This window comes from Ochotona princeps, chromosome 27, assembly GCF_030435755.1.
Source record: "Ochotona princeps isolate mOchPri1 chromosome 27, mOchPri1.hap1, whole genome shotgun sequence".
Classification (NCBI taxonomy): Eukaryota; Metazoa; Chordata; class Mammalia; order Lagomorpha; family Ochotonidae; genus Ochotona; species Ochotona princeps.
Window position 1 is genome coordinate 24,082,361 of NC_080858.1, and position 21,519 is coordinate 24,103,879.

Below are 21,519 nucleotides of genomic sequence, written 5' to 3' on the forward strand. Positions count from 1 at the left end.
TTGCAGTTGGTACAAACTGAGCAATAACCTCAATTACTCTGTTTTCTGTGTTGTGTTGAAGCATTTTTTAAGGAGCCAGAACTTTCCAAATTATAGCAAAAGGCAAAATTGCCCTTTCACAGTTCATGACAATGACAGACTTTTCTTTCGGTTGTTATGCCTGCATCCTTCAATCATTCTGATGCCATAATAAATGTTCTGACTTCCTCATAAACCTGACATTTTTATAACAGCATTTTGACTTTTAAAACACAAGGCAAGAGTTTAACTCCGTCGATGACTAAAGATACAAATTTCTTAACCATAAGCAGGCTAGCAAACAGTCGATCTATTTTCACAACATAAATGTCACCTCCGATTCTGTATTCACAGTGCGTGTTGTGACGCCCACAGTGTAAATTCCTCCAGTTGAATCTTCATGAATTCTTATATTTGATTTTTTATTTTTGGAATCAATATCACGAGTGGTATCAAATAAGTCAAGGACTTCTTCATTATAGAGCTGTCAAAAAGAAATATCAGAAGTTGAATAATATTATCTTTCAAGTAAAGTTTTTCCAAGATGACATGTATTTCTTCAAAACAACACATAAAATGAACAAGGAAATTATTGCTGCAAATAATAAGCATATGCCGTGTTTAATTACAAGGCTAAGATCAATAAAGGGCTTAATCATGACTAATGAGTTAAGGACTAGCTAAAATGATAGACCAATTCTTTGCAAGAGACCAGCAAAGTTCAGCAGCACAAGCAAACTCCAAGAACTAAATGCCAACTATGTACAGGCAGACTGGAAGTTCAGACAGTGAACAATTTTTACTACTCGAGAGCTAAAAACACATTTCCTAGGGCAAGTACGGTGGCTTAGCGACCTAAGTCTCCACAGGCAACGCCAGCACCCCTTAATGCTGAGGATTTAAGTCCCAGCTGCCCCACTGTCAATCCAGTTCCCTCTGTATGGCCTAGAAGTACAGCAGAGGATGCCTCAAGTACTTGGTTCCTTGCACCTACACAGGAGACCCAGAGGAAGCTCCTGGTTCCTGACTTTGGACTGACTCGGTTCCAGTCACTGCGGCCATTTGGGGAGTCAACAAGCAGGTGAAAGATTTCTCTCTCTCTCTCTCTCCATCAGCGTGTGTGTGTGTGTCCCCTTCTCTTTGTAATCCTTTCAAATAAAAATACATTTCCTGCTACTCTACCTATCTTGACTGATACTGGGCATTTTGCAATGCCAGCAATAATAGTAATGTTTTTGCATCAGTGGGGGCTGACAAAATCAAGCCTGCTTCTTAGGAGACAGACCTTGTTTTCTTTTAATATGCTTTAAGATCATAATGCCTAACAGCGTTCTACAAGGTGCAAGGGAAGGTAGAAGGACATTGTTTCTTTCCTTTTCCCTCTATGATTTATCTTTTCTTTTGGTAGAATCTCAGTCACATTTTTCTTGATTTTTCCTAAAAGAGGTTTTCACCACAGTCAACATCCCTGACATTCATTTTTATGAAGTTACCTGTTCATGCTATATAAAGCAGAATGAAATGCTTCATGAACGACCATAGCTCATGGGTCAGGTGCTCTGAAGTGGAACACTCTTGGGACCGAGACTCCAGAATCATGATATCATTGCCACCTACCTGCAATGTGGCTCGAATCCTACATGTTCTCATGCTATCACATCTCTCCCAATACAACAGATGGCACTAAATCCAAACCTGCCCCAACCACTGAACAGGAACCAGCTTCTGCAAGCCGATGAGATCCACAGCGTAGAGCCTATCACCTCACACATTTTCCCCACTCCCTTTTGGTCTCACTCACTGAGTTTCCAGCACTATGTGTCTAAATCACAACAGATAGTTGGCTTTACTTCATGATGAAGAGAGGACCTGAAATAAACAATATTAGCTGTTCTTTTACTCTAAGAACACTAGTCAAGTGTTTGTATTATTATTATATTTGAAGGGTAGTGAGACAGAGGCAAAGAGACAAAACGTGGTCTCCCACCTGCTGGTGAATTCCTCAAATGCCTACAATAAGTGAGGCTGGGTCTAGTCCAAGCCAGGAGCTGAAAGCTCCATCTATTTCTCATGTGGGTGGCAGAAATGCAAGGACTTCAACCATCAACTGCTTCCACTAAGAGTGCACATTAGTGGGAAGCTGGAATCAGGAGCAGAGCCAGGACTCGAAGCCAGGACTTGGACACATCATTGTAGGCATCTCATGGAGCATCTTCATTCTGTACCAAACACCTGCCCCAGGTGCTTGTAATCTTCAATATCAACATCATCGGCTTCAAGTACAGAACGCTAACTCCCTAATACCTTGTGTCCGTTGAGTCAGATAGCATTTATCAAGCACGACATATAATGCACAGTATTAGAAGCTCACAATAAAAATAATAATGGCTTATGGTTGTAACGACAACTTTTAAACTAGTGACATAATCGGATTATTACCTCTAAGAACTGGGCATTCACTTTAAAATCTGGAGGAGGAAGTCCATTTTTGATTGCTGTGGCTTTTTTTTCTTCGATACTCTTGAAAAGGTGTTTAACAGCACGAGAAATAATACCCTGTTCTTCCTCAACAATGTTAACATCAAACCCTGTTCCCATTGTGTATGTCTTTCCAGCTCCAGTCTGAACAAAAGAACAAAGAGAAATGAGTGTTCTGCCTCCACCTAACCTCAAGAAACAAAAATGAAAAGTGCAACTCAGTTCACTTCTGAAGAGTTACAGAACCTGTGAAAATAACACAGACTCACCTGTCCATAAGCAAACACTGTAGCATTGTATCCTTCAAAACAACCTTCAATCAGTTTTTCAATGCACTGAGTATAAATTTGCTGTTGCTGGGAGTCGATGTCGAACACATAATCAAACGTGAAAGCTTTGTCTTTCCCCAGGAAGACCTGAGGCTCTCCTGGTGTGACAGATGTACATATATGGCATCCTTCAATCTTTTCTTTGGCAAGCTGAGGTCTTATTCTGTGAAAAATAATCAGAAAAAAAAGAAGTTTAAAAAGGGCAAAAAAATCATCAAGAAATAAGTTAAAAATTCTTGGCCAATTTGTTTATAATCACTAACATAATCACACCAAATTAATATCAGTTTATAAGATAACTTCCCTAACAATCCCAAGGATTTACTTGCCATTCTCCAAACATCAACCAAAGTGAAATTTACTTCTAAAGTTAAATAGTTGTACAGATGAACGCTTTCCTCAATTCTATAAGGCATAGACAATCAAATAAATCCTGCTATCTAGATGCTGTTCGTCTTCTTCTAAGATTTCTTCTCTTTATTTCCAGTGGTGATGATACAATCGAATGAAAATTTAAGGACATAAAACTTATCATGATGGTCAGATGTCCCTAACTCTGCTTTCTCTTTTGCCAATTCTGCACCAATAGTTTCCAAACGTATTTGACTAGTACTCACTGGCAGCTGAACAAGTACAAGCTAGTCCCGCAACTCACTATACCTCTAGTCATTTATAAACATTACACCTAGGCTACTTTATTGATATTTCCTATGTTGAAATACATAGAAAAATGCTTTGTAAATAAATTTCAAATAAAAACAAAAAGAGACTCTAGTATTTCCTTTCCAAAACCTAGTGGGTCATTATGAGTTGTCTGTCCGCCAAGAGGAAGACCCCAGCACCACACCTACCACACACCCACTCCCATCCACTTCAACACCTTCCAGGTCTGTCTTCTCTTATTTCCAAAGCAGCAGACATGGTGACAATGATCACAAGCTAAAGCCTGACCCTATTATCCTGGACATACAGGCCAGTGACCTGCTAGGTCTTTCACAAGATTCCCGCTTGCACAAAAGAGTAGTTTTAAAAAGAAAGACAAGACGACTAAATACAGACAGACCAAGATACAGATTTTAGCGGGATCTGGCCCTAAATCCTTATTTTGTGAGATAAGAGGCTCTCAGAGGTAAAATGAGTTCACCTACTTATTAGAGATGAAAGTTGAGCCTTGGTCCAGATTTCCAACTTCACTCCTCCACCTTGTCATGATGGAAGGTCAACGGAAGGATAAGAAAAAGAACTGAGAGGAGTGTATTTCTTCAACCCTAGTTCTCTAACACGGGATTTTGTACTCCCAAAAACTGTAACTAAAGAATATATTTATAATAAAAATGTACTATTAATAAGTATATATTACAAAATTATAGCATGTAATTATTTCCTGTGTGATGGTGGAACTTTCCTTGATAAAGCCTGGCTCTGAGAGAATGCAGTGGTCAGTGTGCGTGCAGCCTGGCAGTGGACTTGGGGCCTCCTAGTCTGTCCCATGGCCCCCTCCCACAGTGTCAGTGTCCTCACCTAGTGACAGAAAGAATAATTTTCAAGATTCTTTTTGGATCTAACACTAACTATAAGTTACTATATTAAAGAAAAAGAAAGAAGGGAAACAATACCATGCACTGTGACAAAAATGAAATTATATAACAAAGAATTCCTTTTTTGAAGATTTATTTATTTTATGTAGTTGAAAAGCAGTTAAAGGGAGGGAGGGGAGAGAGGAAGAGAGAAGGAAAGAGAGATCTTCCATCTACTGGCCACAACTGGGCTGGGGCATAAGGAGGCCAAAACTTCTCAGTCTCTCAAGGGACTGCAGGGGCACAAACACTTGGACTAGCTTCTGTTGTTTTCCCAGGCATACTACCAGAGAGCTGGACTAGAAGTAGAACAGCCAGAACTTAATTAAACCTAAGCTCATCTGAGATGCCAGTATCACAGAGGGCAGCTTAACTGGTTGCACCACAACACCAGCCCCAAGAGTGCTTGTAAGAGTTATGCCCCTGGATCACAAGAACTGTCCATGGTAGTAAAGCTTCACCTTTCTGATCCTTCCTATTCCTCAGTTCATCTCCTCTTTCCAAACACTTCTTCCCCTTTATCTGCCTAAGGAGGAGCAATCTAAAACAGCACATGATCCTCTTTAGGAGAACTGCCATCTTGATTCTTGCCAACCCCAAAAAGGGAGAGCCAGAACCCACTGAACATTGCATGTCTGTTCTTTGCTCTTCCCTATTGTAAAAGCGTAATCTGCTTCCATGAGCTACAGTTATCTCCAAGACAACTCTTCAGCCCAGAGCTCCTTCCTACTCTACCACTATCATGCTAATCAAGGCCATAATCATCTCTTAGAATATTGCAAAAATCTCATTACCATACGCTTGACCCATACACTGCAGTCAGTATCAGTGATACTAGAAAATATGTTGATTGTATCATAATGTTGCTTAGAACCCTTCAGTGTATCTCTAAGTCCCTCTGCTTTCCCCATCCTTCTTCTATGCGGTAACCAGTTTTCCTTGGCAGTGCAGTGATGATGGTTTGTTTACTTAAATCAGTTTCAGCAGCGAACTCTGGTCTCTGTGGCTTTTACATGTTCAAATATAGTGCTCCCTTTCGCTGGACCTCTTCTCCACCCTCTCAATTCCAGATCCTTCATCAGCCTGAACACCCATTTCTTGTTGATGCTCCCACAAGCTCTGCATCCCAAATAAAATCACACTGGAGTTCACACTTTCACTGAAAGCTGCCTTATCAATCCCAATCTCTGCTCTTTGCTGTTTCAGGACTCTGTGAAGCCCATTAAATCCCAAGGAGCAAAACAGAAAGAGAGAGAGAGAGAAAAAAAACCCACAACCATCAAAATGGAAACAAGAACTGGTTAGTGTGTGAAATAGTGTGTTACTAATTTTAAGTGACTGATTTCAGCCATAGGCTAATGCACTTGCCTATTAAAAAACTTGTTATTTCATTTCAACACACATACAAAGAAAAACTAGGACGTTGAAATCTGACAGTTAGTTTTAGAATAGCAGGGTCACTCAGAATGTCTTCCATTTTCCTAGCCTCTCCTAACTTGCCATGCTAGTGGCAAGTCAGACTCCCTTTGAAACACATACCATGCCCATTTCCACCCACTGGCATGGGTGCAGACAGTGCGAATCAATGCTTAGCCAGGCCGGCTCCTTTTCTACTAGGTTCAGGCAACAGAAATTTCCCAGCACTTAGATGCACACATGCAGACATCTGAAGCTGACTGCACTTCAAAAGTTATGGTCAAATTTGCTTTTTCATTTCCCCTTCAAAAATTAGTATTTTAAAGTCTCCAATTTGGGGGCTCAACTGGCCTGTTCCCCCCCCTTCGAATGCCATCATCGCATGTGGGTGTCAGTTCATGTCCTGACTGCTCCACTCTTGACCCAGCTCCTTGTTTGTGGCCTAGGAAGGCAGTGGAGAATAGTCCAATGCCTTGGGACCTTATATTAGAGACCCACAGGAAGCTCCTGGCTCCTGGCTTCAGATCAGTTCAGCTCTGGCCATTGTGGCCATTTGGGAAGTGAATCAGCAGATTTTTCTGCCTGTCTCTTTTCTCTGTAAATATGCCTTTCTAATAAAAAGAAAAAAACCCTCAAAATTCCTAAATATATAGTCAAGAATTCTGATACAGTCCTAACTCAAAGCCATTCACTTGCTTTAAAACTGAGTATGCCATGGGGGGAGGGCATGGGGAGGGTTTGGGGGAATCCCAGAGCCTATGAAACTACGTCACATAATGCAACGTAATTGATTAAAAAAAAAAAACAAAACAGAGTATGAAATCTACCCAGATACACCACAGCTTCAACACTATGATTTGTCATTATATATAGACAAAACATACCACTCATGGGCAAAAGAATTTCACATTTAAAACTTTGTAAATTTCTGAAGTAACTTCTTAGTATTTTTTATGTTAAAAAATCATTACACACATTCAACTAATCCAATAGTAAGTAATCATTATATTGACACTTGAGTCAACAATATGACAACCAACACTAAAACATAATAAAGCCTTGAGGCTTCTAAAATATGCAATCATACAACTCAACATATTTGAAACTGCTTCTTCAAGACAAACAAGTATGCCTAAAACTTGCATCACACACATTTATAATATAGTCTACTATTAACATAGTAATATAATATTACAAGGCTATCATAATCATAGATTATCTATAATCAGGTTATCTATAGATTATAGATAAATGTTAGTGTCGATCTTTCACAATACATTGTAAATAATTACATATGGATTACAATGACAAAAGCTGTGATTTGTTGAAACTCGTTTGTGAAGGCTAACGTTTGAAACAGAACTGATCTGAGACGCTCGCTAGCCAGCTTCCAGGCGACGGAGCGAGCACACACACCATCCGCATCTCTCCTCGGAGCCTCCGTCAGCAGCCAGCCGCCTCAGCTCTGCTCCCCCACCGCTGAAGCTACTCTGACGAATGACTCCGCTCACCTGTGACTCCCAACATTCCCTGGTCCTCAAAGCTCCATCCACAGCTGTACTGTGGGACACCCCCGTGATACCGATTCTGATTTCTGAACCAGGACCTCCCCTGAGACCTTGTAAATCTGTTTCCACAGGGAAATGTATGTGATCTCAGCTTAGCACTCAAGAATTTTTCTGATTCCTCCAATCTCTTCATCCTCAAAGCACTCACACTCAGCTACATACAACCTTGCATCCTTTTCTCGATGTGGGTATTGCCATTCGCTGTGCCAGTCAGACTGAGTTCCTCTGGGATGCTGGTCCTCTGTCAACGTTTAGAACCATTTGTAATTCCTCAAGACTCACTTCAAACATCACTTCCTTTTGCCTCTAAGATGAATTATTTATCTCTCCATGTGTTTTGCTCATGATTTTATAATAGTAGATATCAAATTCAATTTTCCTTTCCCCCTAGTAATTGAACCTTTGTATATCTTATCTTTGATAAAGTAATTCAACCAAAGTATGGGGTGGGCATTTGATAGTTAAGAAGCGCCTTGAGGTGCACACATCTCATAATGGACTGTTAGATTCAACTCTCAGATCACTCATGATCCCAGCTTCCTACAAAGGCACACCTTGAGAGGCATCGACTTCTCTCCCTGCCATCGACACAGGAGACTTGGACTGAGTCAGAGATCCTGGCTCGAGGCTTGGCTCCAGCCCCAGCCAATGCAAGCATTTGGGAGTAAACCAGTGGATGAGATTTTTCTCTCTCTCTCTCTCTCTCTCTCTCTCTCTCTCTCTCTCTCAAGTAGTTTTTTTTTTTTTTTTAAGATTTATTTTTATTGGGAAGGTAGATATACAGAGAGGAGGAGAGATAGAGAAGAAGATCTTCCGACCAATGATTCACTCCTGGCTCCTGGCTTCGGATCGACATAGCACCAGCCATTGCGGTCACTTGGGAAGTGAAACATCCCTTCTAGTGTTTGTCATATTTAGAACAGCAGCATTCAAGTCACTCAATAACATAAGCCCAGAACGCTATCCAACCTGTCCTAAAATCCACGCACTTACAGTGCTTCTCAGACTTATTCCTCCCCAACCCTCCCACTCCTCTGTACCTTCACCTCCCCCACAGACAGAGGCAGAGTAACACAGCCAGGGCTTCCTTTCTGCAGGTGGTCACTGCTGACTTCTCGGCCTGCTCCACAGCACTGTTTGTCCTTAACCTGTGGTTTTACCGATGTGATGCGTTTTTCCATCACCTGCGTGTCTTTGTAAACTGTCCATTCTGTTTTATACTTGAGTTATTCTGCTCTCATCCTCACATGACTGTGGTCGGTTTCCAACTGACTCACTACTCTGACCTGGTTCCTACTGTGTGTGGCTTTCTAACGTACCCTGGCCCATTTTTCTCCCTCTAGAACACTAATAAATCTCTTGTTTGTTGGGTTTGGGGTGATCACTAGACTGAGTTCTATTCATTAATGTTCATTTTGATTCCTTAATGTTAACTAAAGCTTCCTAACTTCTTCCCCTCCCCCCAGCACCAGTTTCCAAGAACTTAGGACAACTAGCACTGTGTCAGAACTGAGCCACAGAAGTTTCTGAATTGATAACATCAGGAAGTGTCTGCCTTACTTTAACCCTCCACCTTCTGTTCCAGAAGCTTCCAACACACAACACAAACTTGACAGATCTAAGATATCAGGCTCAAGCAATAAGCAATTTAGGTCCACAAAAAGAAATTCCTCCTTTCTAAATGGATCTTTTAATTACAGTGATGGTTGATGGGAAGAAAGGTATTTCTTTAAGATATTCAAGAAAGGGACACACCTCAGTAATCCCATTAACAAGATTATTAATTCAGTAAAAAGCTCCGATGAGAATAAGAATGTGCAGGAGTGTGTTCCAGGGGCTTCCACGCATGGCAGAGACAGAGAATCCATTAATGATGAACTACTGCCAGCACTACCCAGCAATCCCGTCCTAATCTATAGGATTACCCCGAATCTCACCATCTCACTTGACTGCACGTCATTCTTTCCCCGTGACATAAAATGACATCCATCAACATAGCCTTTTTTTTACCACATTCTTGCTATATAACACACACTGCTCACATTCAATGCTGCAACCCTAGACTGGTTTTCCACACCATTTGGGGAAATAGAGATTCCTTTGCTTGTGTGCAATTCCACTGTGGCTAATTAGGCAGAAGTAGCCAAAGAAACAGTCTGATGAGACAGTGTGCCACCTTGCTCTAGTGCCACCTGGCTGTAGTGTCTCAGCCAGGGACACCACACCTAGCAAGCAGCTCTCTCTCAAGTGTCCTTTACTGGGAGTGACCCTGACTCCTCCCTCTGTTGTATACCAGATGTTTAAAGAACTACACCCAAGTACTACACACAGACTGTAAACTCAGAAGTTTCCACATTTAGGGGAAAGCCCATTCCTGTGTGTGGCTGCAATGAATCCTTTTGGAAACTCTAGGGCTTTTTTTTTCTTCAACTTTCTACCTCCCAGAAATAGAAAAACATCTATTCCCCAAAAACCAACGTGGTGAGGCAAGAGGACACTTTCAGTGACAACATGACCCACCTGCCTATTTTAGGAAGTGCTTACAGAACTCCTGTTGCTGCTGGCAGCCATCCACAGCAGTGTAGTTCTACCCAAAGCCCCAGGAACAAACCCCAGGGAAGCACCCACCAGACTCCAGTGTGCAGGGCAAAGATATTCAGAGCAAGCAAACAAGCCAACTTAGGGAGGTGTAGCCAGGGTGGGGAGCACAAGATAAAGGGGCCAGAAGATAATTAAATACATGCTGAATGGAACTCTATACAAACGGGGAAAATGGAGGCAAGATTTGCCAGAAAGAAATGGAGGAGGAATCAGAAAAGATGCACACTGGAAATTACATAGGGCCTGGGTTATGAATGCTAATTGTGATTTTTCAGAAAGAAAAGGTAGAAATAGTTCAGGCAGAAGAGGAGCATTTGTTTGCTGGTTATGACACAGCCCTTTCAGGGCAGAGGTGAGGGTGACCATTGCTAGAATTTGGGAATGTTTTCCAACTGCGATGTCACCATCTCACCAGGCAAGCCACAAAGACATTAATCTAAGAAACGAATACCACCACCACCATCACGCTCCAATCTCCCCCAGGTTAAAAATGCCACGCAAAGACATCCTAGAAGTCTTGGCCTGATAATTCTTGGTGTCTTTTCCCCCATCTGAGTCCCCATCAGCTCAGAGACAGCCAGAGGTCTCTGAGTGCCAGGGGAGGCACCCAGGCTTCCAGGGATGTGCAGCAACGGGAGGCGCAAAAGGATGTTGTAGCGTAGGAAATGAACAGAATCGGAGGCTGCTTGTCCTGGTTCCTTCCCCACCAAGTCACTTGTCCCTTCACCCAAGGCCACAGCTCCTGCCAGGCAGCCACTTCTTACAGCATAGCCCTGTACTGGGGCTGTGAATCCGACCAGATACCACTCCTAATGCAGTTATTAACCAGCCAACCTCATCGCAGAGAAATCAACCTGGCTGGCAGATGGGCTGTCAGAGGAAGCTACAATGTCTGACACATCGAGCAGGCTCGCAGGAAGAAAGGGAACAGTCATGCTGTGAACTGTAGACCCAAAAAAGATGACAGCAGCCAAGACTGGTCCCCAGCTAACAGCTAGCAAGAAAAGGAGGACCTCAGTCCTATGACCACAAAGTTCTGCCAACAGCCGGATGAGCTGCAAGACAGCCAGCCCTGGGCCAAGGCCTCAGGCCCCAGTGTCAGCCCCACGAGACCTGGGCAGAGCACCCAGCAAAGCCATGCCTGATTCCTTGATCCCTGGAAACTGACACATAATAAATAGGCTGTTTAAATTGCTAAATACATGATAATTTGTTACCTAGCAATAGGAAACTAGTATAGAAAGAAAACATATAATCAGTATTACACTAAACCCTATTGCTTCAAGACCATAATCTCTAGAAGTACTGTTTAAGCAATTTTGAGCTCAGAACAAGTCACATGAGTGACACTGGGCATATTATGATGATGACAGCAATAAGTGGATCAAAGAAGGCCCATTCATGACCCCATAAGCTATCTATCCTTGTGGAGGAAATGAACTTAATCCTATTTCTATGTGACAAATCTCCAACTACTTTTCTTCAAGCATGTTTTTCCCCCTTTGAAACTAATTTACCTTTGGATTCTGAAGTTTAAGAAAAAACTCAAATGTTTAACTATAGCCTATATTACCCATACATCCTGAAATAAAACTAAAGGTTAACAAGTGTAAAAAAAAATAATTGATACTAGAAACAAGATTTTCTTCCAAATAATATCATCAAATCCTGCCATTCAGAAGCAGTTATATCTCTATGTTTCTTCAACATTCATTTAACCTGCGCTGCTATATTCCTCTTTTTCTCCGTTTTTCTAATAATTGGGACAATCTTGTGGAAGTGGCTACTGCTACCGATGAGTACATAAAATGACAGCAGACGCCTAAAATAGACCGTGCGCTGTATTCAGCTGAATAACGGCCTCAGATCCCTCAAACCCGGACATTTCATCCCACACTGCAAACGGCACTGCACAGGAGATCCTGAGATTACCCAGGCATCTCAACACAACCACAAGTGTCACACGACAAAAAGGCATGGGACTCTGCTACTGTAGCTGCAGGTCAAAGTGAGGGAGGCACGTGAGGACCAGAAGATGGAGGAAGGACCAGCCACCAAGAGGGCAGCTAGCTTCTAAGAGCAAAGAAAGGCTAAGAGATTCGCCCCAGAGCCTTGGCAGAAATGCAGCCATGCCAGAACATGCCACAGCAACAAGAAAGCAAACATTTATGTGTTTTTCAAACACTAAAGTCACAGTAGCAACAGCAAACTAACACATACCCTCTGCTTTTTGTACACAGCCTGATCCTAAAACATCAGTGCCAGCTGCAGCGGCCACATTCACCGCTGTCCCAGTCAGGATTCTGTCCAAAGCGAAAGGGCATACCACTAACAGCCACTCCGTGAGAATTATCATACATTGGGAATGCCCCCAGACAACCTGACATTCAGGAACAGCCTAGCACGGCTCACACACAGAACATTCAGTCGGTTACAGAGATGGTCACCTCAGCTCCAAAGGAGGAACGGCTTCTTAACAGCGAAGCCGCCAAAAGATGCAGAGAGGCATGGGGCAGGGGAGACAGTACAGGAGCTACTGCGAGGAGGAGAGGACGGTTTCTCAAACCTGGCTGCACAGAAGAGTCACCTGCTAAGCACAAGGTGTTTATTCTGCATTGTTCTACTTTTAACTTATATTCCCAGGCCTCACCCTGTGGCTATTAAGTCAGAATTTCCAAAGGTGGAGGCCAGGCTCCACGGTCTTAATAAACTCTTCCAGCAGTTTTAACTCCATGACAGCCTAGCATCAAACTTAGGAAGCAGTGGTGAGCACAGATTCTGGGAGTAGAACATACACACAAATAATAATGTCAACCATTTTCTTTCGCCCATGAGGAGACAGGTCACTTCTAGGGGAGATACCCAAGGAATCCCTCACAACCGGGCTCCCCATTTCAGCTCCCTCCCAGAACCCCCCCCCCCCATGAATGGCCCAGGGAAACCAATCCTGTTATCACCCAGGTCAGTGGCCTCGCTGGGTCCCCACTTGGCTGTGACTACGCAGGGCAGCAGGACCTTAAAAACATGTATGTGTTGAGTATTTCTCCTGCAGAGCCCTCATAACGCAAAGTGTTCCAGGTTTGGGATTTGGGAATAGTTACATACACAAAATGAGCCACGTTGGGGATGGAAGCTAATGCTGTATTCAACATTCTTAGTGCTTCTCCATTTAGAATGCAATTGGTCACATGAGGTCACGTGCGGAATCTTCCACTTGCTTGTTAGTATAATGCTCCGAAAATGGCAGATTTTGGAACATTAGGGTTTAACATTTTGAATTTTCACAACAAAAATGCTCAAGCTGTATTTATAAATCATTGCAGTTAACAGTGTATTCAGCTATCATCCAACATTGTGAAACACTACCTTTCCTAGATTGTCAGTTCACCCTGCCTGAAGGTGCCTCAACTCGGGAGTAGGAGGGAGACTTACTGCTTTCGTTGCTCTCCTAAGGCACAGCAAATTCAACTCCTCGTCGACTTGTAAGATTTACTTTTGAGAAGCAGAAGGAGATAGAAGCATCTAAATGCCCAGAACTGGGTAAGCCAAAGTCAGGGGCCCAGAACTTCCTCCAGGTCTCCCAAGTAGTGGCAGGGACCTAACAACTTGAGCCCTCATCTTCTGCCTTCCATTAGTAGCAAGCCAGTTGGGAGCTGGAGCTACAGCTCAAGTTCGGACCAAACTCAGATACTCTGATAAAAGATGCAGATGTCTTAACTAGCAGCTTAACTACTAAGCCTAAAACAGCACCTGCAGGCCCGGTGAGGTAGCCTAGCAGCTAAATCCTTGCTTTGCATGCCCGGGATCCCATAAGGGTGCTGGTTCATATCCCGGCTGCTCCACTCCCCATCCAGCTTCCTGCCTGTGGCCTGGAAGGGCAGTGGAGAACGCCCCAAAGAGGAAGTTCCTGGCTTCGGTTCAGCTCAGCTCTGGTCGTGGCAGCCGCTTGTGGAATGAACCAGCTGACAGAGGATCTTTCTCTCTGTCTCTCCTTCTCTCTGTATATCTGACTTTGCAATAAAAAATAAAAGGAAAGGGGCCCGGCGGCGTGGCCTAGCGCCTAAAATCCTCGTCTTGAACGCCTCGGGATCCCATATGGGCGCCGGTTCTAATCCCGGCAGCTCCACTTCCCATCCAGCTCCCTGCTTGTGGCCTGGGAAAGCAGTTGAGGACGGCCCAATGCATTGGGACCCTGCCCCCGCGTGGGAGACCCGGAAGAGGTTCCAGGTTCCCGGCTTCGGATCGGCGCAGAACTGGCCCGTTGCGGCTCACTTGGGAAGTGAATCATCGGATGGAAGATCTTCCTCTCTGTCTCTCCTCCTCTGTTATATCTGGCTGTAATAAAATGAATAAATCTTTAAAAAAAAATAAAAGAAAAAAACTGTACCTGTAACATATTATTTTAACAAAGTATACTGCTAATTTTTAAAATGCTCAAAATCTCTTCACAGAGAAAATTCCTGCATATGGCCAGAGGTGAAGAGGATGATTGATGGCTCACCTTGGCACTAGTTCTGAGACTCTAAAAACCTCATCCGGCAAGGATCCGAGGGACAATCACAGATAAGCTGAGGGCCAGTAAAACAAAAACCCGAACCATGCCTGAGAGAACAGGACCACCTTGCCTCTTGGTTTCCCAGGTCCCGTGTATTTGTATTTGGGAGAATTAGCTCCAGCAGGTATTTGGTATTTTAACAGATTTGGCAGGTTTGGTTTTTTTAAATTATTTTTGTATGCTACACTCATTCTATGAGACAACTCCAATAAGTCACCATTCTACTTCCTCAGTGTTTCAAGGTCAGACCAACAATGCCACAGTCTCAGCAGATTCAAGATACTAACAGATGTTTAAAACAATAATTTCACAAATCACCCAAAAGGAATTCACGCATTACATTTCTCTAAACACACCCCCCACACACACACACACCTCCTACAATGGCACAAAGAATGAAATGGCCTTGCTGTTAGTTGAACTATTTCACATCCACCTCCTTCTGTTCAGATCATGTGCCTTTTAGAACCCGGATGAGTACCACCCACGTTACTCCCGAGTGTCTGGAACGGCACCTGTACATCGCAGTTCACACACACGACTCTAGCCAGTTTAACTTGATCGATCTCCTTTACAAGGAGATCAGAGTTCAGAACTGCCAAGATCCCTGGCGAGTGGACAGGAGCAGGTGTCCAGCAGGGCTAGCTTTTCTCTGACATTTTACTGTACAAATGTACTCGGGACATTAGAGAACAAAAAGTATCTTTGATAAATGACAGAATGCACTTAATCCGCCTCTTGAATTGAAGGTCAGGGGAAGCAGATAGATGCCGTCCATTAGCATGGATTGGGAAGAAACAATCTGAGTCTTACTGGTTGAATAAAAGCGTCATTAGAGATTTTTCAACCACAATGAGCTGTTTCTAAGCCATTACCTTCCCCTTCCTGGCAAATGTCTAATGTCTATAGGTAGATGGTGAGGATTCTTGCTTTATCAACAAAACAGTGCCCTAAATGGCACACACATCTGAGGCTAACTGTAAGAATTAAAGCTTTGCAGAAAATGGGAAGAAATCCTCTCAGAGCCAATACAATTTAACAAATGATTTATCATGTCTCTAGACCATTCTAGACACTCCAGGGAAAATGAAGACTATATGTCAAGTTCCTTGATCTGTGAGTTTATCATTACACAGAAAAATGAGAAAATTGGAAGATAACTACAATTAAGCATGCTACACAATTAAACATACACAAGCTCAGAGCAGCCTTTGTTCAAACCTCAATATGCATGGGAATGAATTACAAGAGGAGTTCATGAAAGTGCACGTTACGGAAGCAGCCTTTATCCTAATGGACAAGGTGCCAGTTAAGGAGGCTGCAACCCACATCAGAGTGCCTGACTCCACCCTTCTTCTAACGCAGACTCAGAGAGAGAGCACAAATTGGTTAAATTATTGGGTTCCTGCCATCCCAGCTTCAGCTCCAACCATTGTGTGTATTTGGACAGCGAACCAGAGCACAGAAGCTTTCTCTCTCTCTCCCTCTCTCTCTCTCTTTCTCTCTGCCATTCCTATTTGTTAATTTTTTTCAAAATACACATGCTGAAAAAAAAAAAAAACACATGCTGGGATTAAGGTCTGGGTAAGCAATGAGAAACTGTATATTTTTCAAAACATTTATTTATTTTTATTGGAAAGCAGATCAGATTTACAGAGAGAGGGAGAGGCAGAGAGAAATATTTTCCATCTGCTGGTTCACTCCCCAAATGACTGTAATGGCCAGAGCTGAGCAAATCCAAAGCCAGGAGCCAGGAGCTGCTTCTAGGTCTCCCACACAGATGCAGGGTATCAGGGCTTTGATCCATCCTCTATTGCTTCCCCAGGCCGTAGTAGGGAGTTGGATGGGAAGTGGAGCAGCCTGAATATGAACCAGTGCCTATATGGGATCCTGGGACTTGCAAGAAAAGGATTTAACCACTGAGCCATTGCACCAGGCCTAAGAGAGAACCGGTATTTTTTTTAGGACGTACTTATAATTGAAATGCAGAGCTACAAAGCGATGATGGAAAGAAAGAGAAAGCAGTAAGAGATCTTCCATCCATTAGTTCACTCCCTAGTTGGTCACAAAGCTGCAGCTGTATCTGGCTCTTCCACCTGGGTGGCAGGAGACCAAGTACTTCAGCTGTCTTTTGCTACTTTCTAAGGTGCATCAGCAGGTGCTGGATCGGAAGTAGAGCAGCCAAGACTCAAACCAGCATGCATATGCTATGGTAGTGTCATAGGCAGCAGCCTAACCCCTCTGTGCCACAACACAAGTTCTAAGAATCCATGTTTCTAACCATCTGCAAAGAATGTTTTGCCAAATTCCAAGTTTTAAAGCCTTAAGGTAAAAAAAGATGGAAACATCAGCCAAGTTAGATGAGGGAAGAAAAATACAATCAAGACAGACTGTGAGGAAGAAGACACAAAATGGTAAAATCGAGGCTGGCATTGCTGCACAGCGGGTGAAGCTGTGATGCAGGCATCCCACATGGGCATTGGGTTAAGTCCCAGCTTCTCTGCTTTGGATCCAGCTCCCTGCTAATGATAGCATCAATCACCCAACAAAACATGTGCTTTCGAGGGCAGCATCCTCCACCTGCAGTGCTGGCATCCCATATGAGCTCTGGCTGGAGTCCCAGCTGCTCCACTTCTGAGCCGCCTCTGTGGTAATGGTCTGGGAGGAGCAGCAGAGGATGGTCCACGTGTCTGGGCCCCTCCATCTGTATGGGAGTCCTAAAAGAAGCTTCACAGGATGAGCTCAGACAGGAAGGCTTCACATACACTGGAATGTACAGACATCATTCTGGAGGGCTGCCCTTGCTCCGCCACCTCTGACAAGGCGGTCCCCAAAAGTGAGCAGCCACACCCACGCAGGGAGACGCACGTGGAATACAGCCTTTCCTTTCAAGCAACATAAAGCTCTTAACATCTGGTATGCATCTGTCGTTCGTGTGCAACAAGAATTACTATAAATCAGGGGCCTCAGGATGAACAAGGTTTACCTAAGTCCCCGGTACAGCACATCAGGGACCTCTACTCAAAATCTTCCTTGGCTGAAACCAAGGCAATGGCTGACGCTGGACTCAGCGTGGGCTATGGCTTCTTCCTCCAGTTTGTTCAGCTGCTGGCAGAATTCAGGTCCTCAGTCTTCCTGCTGGCAGATGGTCAGGTCATTGCTACTTGGTGCTCTCACAGAGTGGCAGTTTCCTATTCCAAAACCACCAGGAGACTTCCTGGTGAGATCTGCTAAACCCTAGTCTTACACAACACAACCATGGGACTGATATCACACCAGCTTAGCCATGACCTTCTGATAAAAGTCACAGGTGTCGCTTTAAACCAATGGCATTATACAAAATAAAAAAACAACAGGAGTGAGGGCCAAGTGTGTGCTGGGCAGATTCAGGCTGGACTGAAACACCCGCTGATTCCAGTGGAAGACAGGGCTAGAAACAGAACTGATCCAACAATTGCAACCACCAGCTGATTGGAGCAATGGACTGTGCCAGGCCCTGTACTTGCAAGTACACACAAGAATCTGGTCTGGAATCACCTCAAAGTTTCTTTGGGGATCTCCCCAATCAAACTGCTGGACTCAGAACCCCAACCATGAAGAGAAGTGCACGTTCCATGGTCTGCCATGGAGTGCAAGTGCCAGAGCCGAGCCTCCTCAGAGGCTCAGACAGAGCAGTGGAGAGACCCGGTGCCCATGGAGGGTATGGCAGTCTACCAGAACCTGCAGAGGACACCTGGCACCACAACAGAGGACAGAACAAATTAATCAACTACCCCAGCCATATGTTGGCAGTGAAAAACTGGGCAAACAGAGACTCTAAGGTGGACTATGTCAATCAGTGGATTCTGCAGCGACTTCATTGTGTTTGGAATGGCGAGACTGGCAGCAATTCATAACTGTTGAACGATCAAAACCACCTGAGCAAGATCCTCGGAGCATGCCCCACATCAGGAACCTGGGATGGGTGGGAGACTGGGTGGGGCTTCTCCCTTTATCTCCCCCTTAACCCCAGATACAGAAAAAAAAATGTGGAAATAATAGTCTTACCCACTTTCCTGTAGCCCTTGAACCTTTGTACCCTAATGAACTATGTAAAGATTGTCAAAAAAAAAGAGAAGAAAACAACAACAACCGGAGGCAGGGAGCACTGGGTGTGGTCGCTGGTATGTCCATCACAGGAAAGATCTTTCTCAGAACGCGTGACATCTGATTACAGAACTGAATGAGAACTGCGCACAGGAAGGCTGACCGAGGGCAGACGGGGGAACGAATGAGAGGGGCAGTTGTCCACAAAATGCCTACCAAAGGGCGTCCTATCAGAAGCCTGGGACTTTCATCTCTGGGGACTAATGAATGTCAAGTAAAAGATCTAGTGTAAGTTTCATAAACCCCATTGTCCAAATTTCTCTGTCATTTCTTGCACGTTCAAAGAGAAATGCATCAATCTGGCAGAAAGATAAAAACATTCCATCATCTTCCTGCAGGGTCCATTTTTTAAAAATATACACTTGATTTCCTAACATAAGTTCTATCAAGTGCGAAACATACTTTTTAACTGTTAACTTACTTTCATGTTATCTGACAGTCACAGAGAAAGACCTTTCATCTGCTGGTTCATTCCCAAAATACCAACCACAGCCAGACTAAATCAGGCCCAAACAAGGAACCTGGAACCAAGAGATGCTTAAAGACCCCGACGGCATGACAACGCTCCAAGCTCCTGACTTCAGCCTGCCTAGCCCCAGGTATCATGGTCATTTGGCAAGTGCACCAACAAACCGAAGTTATGTTTGTCTTTCTATCTCTCTCAGTCACTTGGCTTTCAAATAAGTAAAGATAAATCCTAAAAACAAAATAAACAATAACAAAAAAATCCAGACATGCCTGTGGCATATACAGATGCAATGGAGCAGAACATAAAATTTGTATTTTTTCTTTGGATAAAGACTTGAGGACTTGATAAATTTCTCCTTTGAACTACATCAGACATTATCTCTCTCTGCAGTCAGGGAACCATTGCTGGGAAAGCTAATACAACGCTTTGAGGCCACTCTGTCCTTTCTACCTCATGAAGTATTAATGAGAGAAAACGCCCTCCCAGGTGAAGAAATAAATTTTTAAACACAGTTTCAAATGTGATGCACACAAGCACATTCACTGTTGCTTATGAAAGACAAACTCGGACTAGAAGGTTCCCGAGGCAGCTTCGTTCACATACCTGGCAGCTGGGCACTGAGACCAGGGTATTGTGTTGTACAACTATCTCATCCTGCGTTCAGTTTCTGGGCAGTCATAGAGACTTTCATGTTTGCTCCTATTGTTTAAAATCATCAGGTGAAGCCTAGGTTTTGTGCCACAGGTTGCTAATGGCACTCCAACATCCTATCGCTTCCTTTCCCTTGTTAGTAGAACTTTCTGCTACAATATTTTTACTTGAACACCCTACACATTTGCATCTTCCTTGAAGCTGGACATGGCCAAATGGCCAAGTTCGGGTCGACAGAAGCACGGTATAGGTGAACACTGAGGAGGAGTCCTCCTTCCACCCTCCACACACTGGTCAGGATGTAGGGTGGCAGTGGTGGACCCTGACCATATGAACAGAAGCATCACCTGAGGGATGGCAGAGCTACACCCCAGAAGGAGACTGTCTCTAGCAATGAAACTTAACAGCTCTGGGATGCTCATAACCAGAGGACAGGTAAACGTCAAAGAGACAGAGTGAGAAAGAAAGAAAGATCTTCCGTCTCTAGGTTTCATTCCCCAAAAGCCTGGCCAGGCTAAACAAAGCAGTAGGGGATCTGACATCACAACACAGCCAAGTTAAGCAGTCACCTGTGACATTAGCATGCCACATGAGCAATGGTTGAAGTTTCAGCTGCTCCACTATCAATCCAGCTCCCGGGTAATGTACGTGGGGAAGCAGCTCAGACTCTTGGATCCTGTCACCCAGGTGAGAGACCAGGATGGAGCTGTAGGCTTTGTCTTTAGCCTGGCCCAGTCCCAGCTGCCTTGGCCATTTGGGAAGTGAACCAGCAGACTCTCTCTCCCCCACCCCACTCTCTGCCTCTCTCTGTAACTCCCCTTAAATAAATAAATAGACCTAGAAAAAAGAAAACAAGCAATCAGCTGAGCATTCCAATCAGGATTTTTCACGGGAATGGCAGACACCCAAGTACTTGAGCCACTGCCTGCTGCTTCCCAGGACTCATGTCAGTAGGAAGTCTGACAGGAGTGCAGCCAGGACTCGAACCCAGGCATCCAATACGGAATGCAGGTATCCGGCAACATCACCAAACTGAACATCGCTCCAAATCTCTGCTTTACTGAAGCCCTTGTCATCTGGGGTCTTGCTTTTAACAGCACAGTCTTTGTTCTAACATAGCATGTGACACCATCAGAAGCTGTACCCTGTATCAAAGCTGGCACAGCAGGAGACAAGGAAACAGCAGGATATGAAACTGATACTTTCTCTTTGTTGTGGCCTGGTCCATCTGAACTCTCACCTTGAAAGCAGTCGTCAGGCCTGGAGCCACCAGGACCCTGGTTAAAAATGTAAGACTGTCAATGCTGCTCTCAACAGAGTCCTTTGCAGAACAAACCCAACCTCCACAAGACCCTCCCAAGCATACGCAGGAGAGAACTTTCAGTTCTACCACACAGAGCCTGCAAGATAAGCTGTTAACACGGGGGAGTTGTAGGCTTTAAACCTAATTTCTTCTATACTCTACCCCCCAAACATAGTTCAAACAGGGGCATCAGAAGACACAGCCTGAACAGATACTATCCTAGGACCCCACCAGCTGCCAGAGCCAGTGGGAGACAGACCAGCAACTGAGATATTAAAGGTATTACCGTCTCATCTAAGCATCCACTTTCTAAATATTAATTTTAAAACTGGGGGATTTGCAGGGCACAGTGACCAACAACTACAACAACATTTTTAGCTGGATGAAAGTTACGTTTGGCTGTGGTCA

General features: G+C 43.9%; 1 protein-coding gene across 13 annotated transcripts in view; it reads right to left on the reverse strand.

The window, feature by feature from the left end:
• KIF21A (kinesin family member 21A) overlaps positions 1-21,519 on the reverse strand; it is a 121,215-nt gene that overhangs the window by 58,448 nt on the left and 41,248 nt on the right. For all 13 annotated transcript variants that reach the window (XM_058655858.1, XM_058655857.1, XM_058655862.1 and 10 more), the window contains exons 2-4: positions 2,766-2,988; positions 2,458-2,640; positions 353-502 (exon numbers count right to left, since the gene is read on the reverse strand). In XM_058655858.1, coding sequence (XP_058511841.1) covers positions 353-502; positions 2,458-2,640; positions 2,766-2,988 — 556 coding nt within the window. The remainder of the gene's footprint in view (positions 1-352; positions 503-2,457; positions 2,641-2,765; positions 2,989-21,519) is intronic.